At 62.9% G+C, this 9,778-nt stretch overlaps 1 protein-coding gene across 1 annotated transcript; it reads right to left on the bottom strand.

Moving 5' to 3' along the window:
- Positions 1–5,896: 5,896 nt before the first annotated feature.
- MNEG_9619 (hypothetical protein) lies at positions 5,897–9,670 on the bottom strand (the record flags this gene model as incomplete). Its single annotated transcript, XM_014041908.1, has 9 exons — positions 5,897–6,015; positions 6,563–6,690; positions 7,145–7,287; positions 7,598–7,669; positions 7,949–8,218; positions 8,562–8,717; positions 9,032–9,133; positions 9,331–9,372; positions 9,653–9,670. 9 exons carry the CDS (start codon positions 9,668–9,670, stop codon positions 5,897–5,899), a joined length of 1,050 nt encoding a protein of 349 aa, XP_013897362.1.
- Positions 9,671–9,778: the final 108 nt, after the last annotated feature.

Here is a 9,778-nt window from a genome sequence, read left to right as displayed (position 1 = left end):
TATGTGTGTGCGCGCGCGCGCGCGTATGCGTATGCGTATGCGTGCATGCGTGTGTGTGTGCTTCTGTATGTGCGCATGTGCTGGGGGTCATGATTGGATTGGGCACCATCGCTTTGGCTTCAAGCGCCTTTTGACGCTCCAGCGCCCCCAGCAGGCTGTCACCCCTTGCAAGCAGCGGCACGGTCAGAGCTGGATTTGTGCAGACGCACAGGGAACGACCGCCAGCTGGCACTGTCAAACGAGCGCCAGCTGGCGCGGTCAAACATGCATCCCTGCGCCCCTGCTGCGTCAAGTGACGGATCGGCCCCGGGCGGTGACTCACCTCCCTCCACGACCATCCAAGTACCGTCGGAGCCTGGCAGGCGGCACTGGTGCGAGCGGCGTTGGAATGGCGGCGCAGGGTGTGGAAAATATCAAGAGTTTGAACAGACAGGCAGGTGCTGCTCGCGCTGCTCAGACTGCGCGGCAGGGGTGCCAGGGGCCACAAATGTGGTGTCACGTGTGCTGGTCTCCGCCTCTGTGGGTAAGGTGCTGTGGCTGTCACCTCGCGCACACAGCCAGGCGCTGTCAGTTGCATGCACACACGCACGCATGCACGCGTGCATACCCCCCCCCCCACCCCCACACACACACACATCACACCCCCAACAGACACACACACACACATCACACCACCAACACAAACACAAACACAAACACAACCGATGAGAGCCCCACCATGTTGTGCGCCAAGAAATTCAGGCCGGTCCCTGGCGTGTCCCAGCCGCCGTTTAGCCCACTGAAGCCATCAGTCACCGCGTACATCACCTGGAGACCAGTTCGTTTGAAATTGCTCGTAGATTTCAAATTAATCAGGTGGTGAGGGATGGTACGAGAGGCGTTGTGCGTGTGCGAACGCGCATCCGCCGTGGTGGCGTCGGCGGTGTGGAAGGGCAAAGGGGTGTAGCATCATGCGCGGTTGCGAGCGCGCGCGTGTGCGTCGTGCGGGGGATGAGCCTGCACCTTGAAGCAGTCAAACAACCGCACACCAACGCTCAACATGAGGAACTCGCCGCGGCGTCCATCACGCGCCCGAAACATGACACACCCCCTCGCGGCCGAAACAGCCGCGAGCCGGCTGCTGGCGGAAACCCAGCAGAATCAGCCCCCAGATCACGCCCAGATCACGCGACGATCTGGCCGGCGACACCGCAAATTTTCTGCCGCGCACACCTTCAATAAGTCGCTTTTAAATCCGAACCGGCCCACGTAATCCGCCACGGGGCGTGTGCACAGGTCAAGGAACACGCGCCGAAGGGCGGGCCGCACAAATTTCTCGGCCGTCTCCTCCAGGGGCAGCGGCTCCTGGAGCCAGGCAGGCGCCACGTCCTCCCGGATCTGGGAGATCTCAGCCTGCGGTTGTTGAGATTGTTTGGCGGTAGTTGGCGGTCGGGACGGGCTGTGGTGAGTTGGACACGACGATGAGGGAGGCGGCTGAGACGCCGCCGCGGGTGGCGGAGAGGGTGCGCGGCCTGGCACGGCTTGGCGCTGCGCCAGCGGGCGGGGCTGCGGCTCGAGGGGGGAGGTCGGGGCTGAGGAGAGCCAGGGGCGACCAACGCTGGGGCCCCTCTGCGGCGCGCAGGCCGGCGCAGTTTTCACGCCTCATTCGTCTTTTGGCACGATGACAAGCGCTTCCGGCGCGTGCATGGCCCCCACGCGCGCCTGCATGGCTCGCACGGCCCATGCGCGCATGCATGGCCCACTTGCACCGCGCATGCGCCCGCATGGTGCATGGCATGCGCACCCCATGCGCGCCTGCATGGCCCGCATGCACTGCACGCATGCCTACATAGTGCATGGCACGCGCGCCCCATGCACGCCCCATGCGCGCCTGCATGGCTTGGTTTGCGTCCCAGTCCTCCTGCGAGAAAAATTTCAAGAACTGCTGCTTCATCGCGTGGGAGTCCGACCCAAACAGCAGGTACCTGCTCGGGGGCGGTTACGATTTTGGGGGAGGAGCCGGAGCTTGCTGGGTTGGATTTGGGTTTCGTTAAATGTGGTGGGGGGTCATGCACTCATGCTGCTTTTTGGGGTGCCCTGTGCCTTGGGGGCACGCGAGGTGGGAAACTATGGCAATAGGCAACGCTCGCACCCCACAAAACGGGACGCCAGCGCCGCACGCCGCCACCCAGTTTTCAAGCAGCGCGCGCCTGTCGCCAGTGGTGGGCAGGAAGTAGTGTGGGTCGCGCTTGATCGTGGGGAATTTCAGGCCCAAAGTGTTGATCAGCTCAGGGGGCATCACGCCTAGGAGGTAGGCGCCTGGGGGTGGAGAGTCATGGGAGTCATGGTTCGGATTTGGGGCCTGAGGGTGGGCAGATGGTTGGTTGTGGAATTGGCTATGGAGGTATGTCGGGGTGGAGGTAAAAAGTAGGGGACATGGCCGTTGGGGTTGGTACTTAGGATAGAGGTGGACGCTAGGGGCCGTCGGTGGTGGGTGTGTGGTGGCTGGGGGCAGGGCCGGGGTTGGTGCGTATGAGGCGCCCGCGACGAGGGGCCCGGCGGATGAGGGCCGGCCAGGGGCGAGGGCACGCGTGCGTCCGGCTCGTTGGAGGCTGGGTGAGAAGGAGGGGCGCCGCCGCGGTCGAATCATGTGCAGGTTGGGGTTGCACAGAGCTCGCGCCGGCGCCTCGCAGGACTTTGTGGGATTGTGACGCAGTTACATACGAAGCCGGCGCAGGCAGGTGGGCGCATGGCCACGATTGCGCTGGGGCGCAGGGGTGCACGCACGCGCGCACACACACACACACACACACACACACACACGCACGCACACACACAACACACACACACACACACACGTGTCGGCCGCAGCGGCCGCGCCGCACCAGACGAGTGGCCGAGGCCGGGCACTTTGGGGAAGGGGTGCTCCGTCCTGCAGGCGCCGCCGACGATGTGTTTCTCCTCATACACGTCAACCTTGGACGGGGGCGGAGCGTGCACGGGCGTGCGAGTGGGTCGGTGATGTTTTGCAGGTCAAAGGTGTGGGTGGTAAGATCAAGAGTCATCAGGTTGTGAGACCGCCACTGAGGAGGCTGCCGAGAAGGGAGAGGGCCTGCCTCGCCCCGGGCCACGGGAGGCAGGCTTCGGGCGTCAATCAACTGCCACCGCCCTGTGACAACGCGGCTGCTTGCCGCGCAGCCCGCCGGCAGTGTGGACTCATCAGGCAGCGCAGGGCCGTCCAAGCCTGCTTAGGCAGCGCCCCCAGGCAGTGTTGGCCCAGACACTTGCAGCCCCCTACTGCAGCTGCGTGGCATCTTCCAGTTGACGGCCCAGTAGGCTGCAAGCTGCCAAATGAACACCTCGCAATCTTCATGGCTGGCAAACCCTAATCTAATGCGGAGTCGATTTTGGCGCCCTCTTGCAGCCTGTTGTGGCCAATTCAACGAGGGCACTGCTCCGCACGACACCCCGCTGGCCGCGCGCCGCAGCGCACCTGCAGCCCCTGCCGAGCCAACAGGAGTGCGGCAACGAGACCATTGTGGCCTCCACCTGTTCAAGAAAGGGGGATCGTTGCGGTTTGGCGCCGAAGCCCTGTCTGTTGTGGCAACTGCGTGCGTGTCGCAGCAAGCGCGATGGCGCAACATGCAAACGGGCTGCTGCCATACAAGGAAGGGCAAACAAGGCCGCGCTGGTGCTCACCCACGATGGCCACATCTGTATGGTTCACATTCCAGCTGGAAAGACCCCGCAAGGCCAGCCGCGAAAAAAGCGGGATGCCCAGCGATCTGCTACAAGACGTCAGCATAGTTGCTGCTGGATCGTAACACTAAGCAACGTTTCATTCCGAGATCTTTGCACGTGCGGTAGATCCAGACCTCTGTGCGTTGTCAGACAACCAACTGGTCACCCGGGTGTGTGTGGCAAGCACTATCCCCACTGTCGGCCTGAACAATCGTGCTCCGTCAAGCAACGGGCGCATACCTGTGAACATTTTGCTTTGCCGTCGATCGAGCCAGCAAGTACCCAATTCAACAGCCGAAGTTGCTTTTTCACAACTTTGGCTGCTGTTGACCAACCTCGGCTGTCTTTTCGACACATATCTGCAAGCATGCCCAGCCGCACCTCCCTGGCGCCTGCTCCCGCCTTGGCTTTGCTGGCACTGCTCGTCGCGGCCTGCCTGCAGCTGCCCGCCTTGCTCGCCGCTCCCAACCCGCAGCCCGCAGCAGCGGCGGCGGGAGCGCGCACGGCGCCAGGCGCTGCCTTGAGCACGCCCTCCCAGCCCTCTGACGGCGGGGCGTCCTGCTGCGCCGCAACACTCTGCCTCGCGCCCTCGAATTGTGTCTGCTCGGGCAACGGCGAGGGCAGGTGTGTAGGGACGGGCCCGTCACCATTGAGCAGCAGCGGCGGCAGTGGAAGCGGCGCTGCAAGATCTGGCAGGCACATAGGGAGACTGCCTGCTGGCCGGAGGGATGGGGAGCAGGCAACTCCATACGGATCACCCTTGCACTAGGCAGTTGCGGCGGAGGGAGGTGCCGGAGGGGGGCCTTGGTGATGCAGAAGGGGGGGTCCGAGGTTGGCAACTTTCCGAGGGTCATCATTTCCTCGTCCAAGGGCACTCGGCCAAAGGGCGCGAGGTTTAGGGGGCAGGCAGCAGCCCAAAAGCCTGATTGCTCGAGGACCCGCCCCGCGCGTATCAGCGATCCCAGAAAAGTGCACGCGCTTTGCAGACCACCTGCAGGCATGCCCCCTTTTGGCCTGCAGGCAAGCACCCGCGCCAACGCTGCTCCTCGAAGCATCCTGGCGTGCCACAATCTGCCGCAGCCCCTGGGAGGAGACCCTTGGCGGCGGAACCCCTCTCGTGGGGAGCAAGACCTTGACATTGGTCTGTATATGTAACAGTCCCCAAAAGACTTGTTTGATGCCTCTCTACAGTGTTGTAGTGCAGAGGAGCACTCAACATTTACATCACGGCACAGCGCCACCGCTGGCAGCTGCAGCCACAGGCGGTGCATGCACGCACGTGCAGCCATTCAGTGAGGGCAGATCAGCACAAGGCGGCCACGATTGCCGGCGGACTGCGCGCTGCAGGGTCCCAAGGACTTGCTTCAGAAACAACTTGTAATTATATGCATGTGTCACAGATGCAAAAGGCTTCAACTCCCCGCCCGTATGATATTGGCAGGCTGTGAGATATTGTTGTGCAAAACTTTGTCCCCAAGATCCCTACTGTCGTGCCGTGGCGGCCGATGAGTTTGCACACATCCTGCATCCGTTGATGATCGAAATCAGACCGCGACACGCCAAGCGTGCGTTCGCGGCCGCCACCACCTCCGCGAGCAGCGCGCCGCGCCGAGGCCAGGCAGCGCAGACCCATCACCCGCCGTTCAGGCGAACGCGCGAGATGCTGCACACGGTGTACGCCCAAAACCCTCGTGGGACCCGGGACTTTCGAAGCTGACAAGACCAAAGCGGCGCCTGCCGCGTAGCTAGACCGAAGCCGCACTTGATGTTCGCTGCCATGCGGGACCTTGCAAGCGGGGCCTCTTGATGGAGATCAGGTGGCCTGGAAGCCGAACAGGTCGTTCCACAGCTCCCCAGCGGCTTCCATTTTCGAATTGTTGATCGACAGGTGAGCATTTTCGGGAGAGGGGGACGAGCAAGGTGTCAGAAAGGCTTCCTGGATATGAATGTGTTTGGGGCTGCGTGATTGGCGGGGAGTGGCAGCAAGCAGGGCTGGGAGGGTGACGCGACGACTCCGCAAGCATCGGAGCGGCACCCCTATTCCAAGTGTGGCAGCGGGTCGCCCAAGAGAGCGCGAATCTTGCCTGCATGCAACCGCAGCGCAGCGCCCGCGCATGTGAACGCGCGATGGGGATAGAGCGACCGGAAAGCAGCAGCAAACGACACGATGCAGCAGTCAGGTCGAGGTAGGGGGCGGTTGCTCACAATCCGAGTGGCTGTCCTCGTCGTCTTCCAATGGCTTGTCGTCCCCTGTGGCGCTGCTGATGCCCAGGGCGGACCGCAGGACTGAGAAGCCTGGAAGTTGGGCGGGCACGAGCGTGTGGCAGACGAGCGGGTGGCTGGTGATGCGAGGGCCCGTGCTAGATGTGAGATTGTGCGCATGTGTGGAAGCGCGCGCAACAGTGCATATGCGTGCGTGCTTGGAGAGGGAGGGAGTGACAGGATACTTGGGTGTGCTTGTGGAGTTTTGAGGGAGGAGGTGGCGCAGACCCGCAGGGCAGGCAGACGTGCCCTAGGGCACTGCAATTCTTTGAGGCGGGCAGGCTGTATTGTCATTTGGGGTACGGCCCAGACATGGGGGCAACAGGGTGCACAATGTGATCAAAGACCCCACCCCGCCCTCAAAAATGGGCGTGGGGGGATGCATGTGACAACATCATCATGGTCCACCCAACATCCAACACAGAGGGGCGAAAGCAGGGAGGGAGGAGGGGATGCGGGCGCAGGGCAAGAGCAGCCCCAGCTCAGGGGGTGCGGGCGCAGGGGACAAGCGGTCGGCGAGGCTTCAAGGATTCTGGCGGCTGGGGCACATGCCCGCCGTGGCCCGGCGGCGCGGCCTCACCGGTGACTGAGCGGTACATCCGCCAGATCATCGCGTCGTACCGCTGCTGCCTGTGGCTGGGCCACTCCTCCGGCTTGATGGCCGACACGTCTAGCAGCCGCTCGGTTGCTGCCTCCCAGGAGAGCTTGCTGCGTTGAAAAGTGTGTTGGAGAGCAAGTTGGTGCAGGGGGGTGTTGAATTCACAAGCCGCCTGACAGGGAGAATGCGTGCCCGCGTGTGGCCATGCATGCGTGTGGGCTTTTGACTGGCATTTGAGTGTGTATATGTGTACATATGTGTGTGTGTGTATTGGGAGAGGGAGACGGGTTGGGGGAGACGGCAGCCATTGCAGCGGGGCAGTGGGCGTGCTGTGTACTACGCGGCGTGGTATGGTGGCAGCGCCTGTAGCCTGCAACGCGAATCGCAGCCATTCTGACAGGCGCATGCAGGTGCGCGTGCGGCTAGGTGCAACGCTCGGGTGATTCAAGGCCTCGAGGACAATACAACAACCGCAACATCAAATGCTTTGCGACAGCACGCAATGATGAGCATGTTTGCCTTTCAAATGCGTGCGCAGCGCCCAGGCTGATTGCGCGCTCTCACTTGAGCGTCTCGTCGTCCATGGGCGCGGGCTCGTTCTGCAGCGCGTGCAGCAGCGCGGCGCTGAAGCCGGCGGCGTCGTCGTACGTCAGGCAGTTGCCAAACTGCTTGAAGAACGCGTTGCAGGGGATGTCCTGCACCACCACCTGTCGTTGATCGCGTTTGAAAACGACAATGGATGATTGTCGCGACTTAACCTACAACAACGGAATTTGCTGGTCCTTGGGCAGTCTGGAGGAAGTATTGCCAACAGCCTCTCAGAACCTTGTTTTGCTGCGCCTCCCGCGTGATAAGTTACTGGACACCGTAATTGCTGATGGCCGATGATTTGCAGCACGTACACGTGTGTCGTTTTCAACTGCTGCCGTTCGGCTTAAAGGCGTGCCCAGCAAAACCCGGCAGACGACAGCCGTGCGGCGCAAGCACAGCGCGGTGCGGCGCGGCGCAGCGGCTCACCCATTTCCCCATGGCCAGCGCCTCTGCGGTCGTGGTGGCGACGACGTCCGATATGCTGGGGTTGACAAACACCTTGGGGGGCCGCACGTGTTGTGTATTGGGGGGGCCAAGGGGGCCGATGGTGATGTCACGAGGCGTCAGCAGGGTCCGAGGGATGCAGCCCCTGCGGCTGCTGCCAGGCGCCAGCAGCCAGGGTAGTAACCCCCCCTAAAACCCTAGGGTGACATCACACCCCCGTGCCCACAAGCACAACATGGAGGTGTCTGTGCATATCAAGGTGCATGACAGTCCGTCGTAGCTCACTAAAACGTTGCACTCCAACATTTCTCCCCGTCCGCTCGACGAACCGACCTGGTACTCCTGAATGGACTCGTCAGCGTGGTCCCTGCCGGGGTAGAAGCTGACGTCCAGCTGCTTGGAAGCCGCGTCCTCCTTGATCGCGGCCAGGTCCTCCCCCGACCCGATGATATCCAGGTGGCACTCCCCCCCGGCCCCCGCCCCTGCCGCGCCGAGCGTGAGCGACGCCGCGGCGGCGGCGGCGACGGCGGCGGCGGCGGCGGTGGTGAGGGCGGCCGCCTCCGGGCCGTCAAGGCCCTGCTCTGTGGCCGCCTCCTCCAGGCCCTGATGGGATGACAGCAGGCGGCGCGCGCGGCGGGGCCGAGGGTTGGACGGCTTTGTGTGGGCATGATGGTAGATATGGGGGCTCGATGGCCTTGATGGGTGTGTGTGGCTGTGGAGTTAGGGTAAATTCACACTGGGGCAGCCTAGTGAGGCCATCGGCCGCCTTGGAAGCACCATGTCCCCTCACTACTTGCACGACCTGGCAGAATGACCACGCCCGCGCCCCCACACACAAACAAGTGAAGTGAAGAACACTACGCCGCGCTCCCGCCCGAATCAAGCCCTACGGCTCCCAAAGCACACACAAAAAAACGTTCCCAAATGGCCCCATATGTCCCCAAACCCGGGGGACCTTCTGCAGTGCTGCCTCTCTCGCCTTGTGCCGCGCCGCGCGCTCCTCCTCCCGCCGCGCCCGAACTATGGCGGTGTGCGCCGCCATGCAGTCCAGCAGCTCGTGGTAGCCCTTGCCCCAGACCGCCTTGCCGATAAAGTAGGCGCCCTGGTAGTTTTGATGCGCGTCGGTTGGGGGAAGGAGGGGGGGTGTTTTGGTTTTGCAGGGCATGAGCGGGGAAGGCTGGGGCTGGTGGGCGGCAGGAAATTGGGAAGCTGGGGGGTCATTGAGGAGGGGCGGCGCGCGTGCGGTGCTGTGGTGCAGGCGTGTGGTTGCGGGCGTGCATCCGAGCTGACACCAGGCGGTCCAGGAACTTGCCATTGCGTATGCTGCGGACCGTGCTTTTCTGGTGAAGCCGCACGCACATTGGGTAACGCACGCACGCACGCGCACGCACACACACCACACGCACGCGCGCGCACCTTTGAAAACCGCTTGCCGCCATACTCCTCGGCTGTGGCGCGCCGCCGCTGCCGCCCGATGGCCAGGAAGTTCCCGCCCACCCCGTGGACGTTGCAGGTCACCTGGTGACGCAGGTTGCGGTGGGTGGCGCCAACAAATCTTAGTATTGTGATTGTGACCCAGGCGCAACAATAAACTGTGTCACGCAGGAAAAGGCGTGCGGTTGCAGTTCGGGCGATGGCGGGAAGATGTAGTGGGGGTTGTGAGGCGACTGAGGGCGGGGACGGCGTGATCAGGTGGCGGCGCTCGACTTGCTGACCTGGCGCGGCAGCTTCTGCACGGCGTCGCTCAGCTTGATGACCTGCGGAGGCGGTCGGCGGCGGTTAAAGAGGCGGTTGGCGGCGGTGATGAGGGTCGCCAAGGCTCTTGGCCGGTGCTTAGGGGGCCCTGGTGCTGCCAGGCATAGAATACAGCAAATGCCGCCGCTCCGCCTGTCGCTATTGTCAACAGTGCCTCGCTTGCTTGCTCAAGCGATCTGCCAACCGATCTCGTCCCCCATTCATTTTTGACCACACGCAATCCTCAATGCCTGTGCTGCAGAAACATGGAGATACGATTCAACACCAGGGCGCCTAACAGACCCCCAACCCCCCATGCATCCTCTCCCGCGCCTGTTGGCAGCAGAAAACCAGTGCTATGTGCTGCCTTGCTTCGCAGCAACCCCTCAAAACAGCGCACAAGGTCCCTCTCCCCATCAAACCCCATCC

The sequence above is a fragment of the Monoraphidium neglectum genome (genome assembly GCF_000611645.1).
Source record: "Monoraphidium neglectum strain SAG 48.87 unplaced genomic scaffold scaffold01999, whole genome shotgun sequence".
NCBI classification, from domain to species: Eukaryota; Viridiplantae; Chlorophyta; class Chlorophyceae; order Sphaeropleales; family Selenastraceae; genus Monoraphidium; species Monoraphidium neglectum.
The sequence above is the reverse complement of the archived record's forward strand: the minus strand, read 5'-3'. Positions and strand labels throughout refer to the sequence as shown.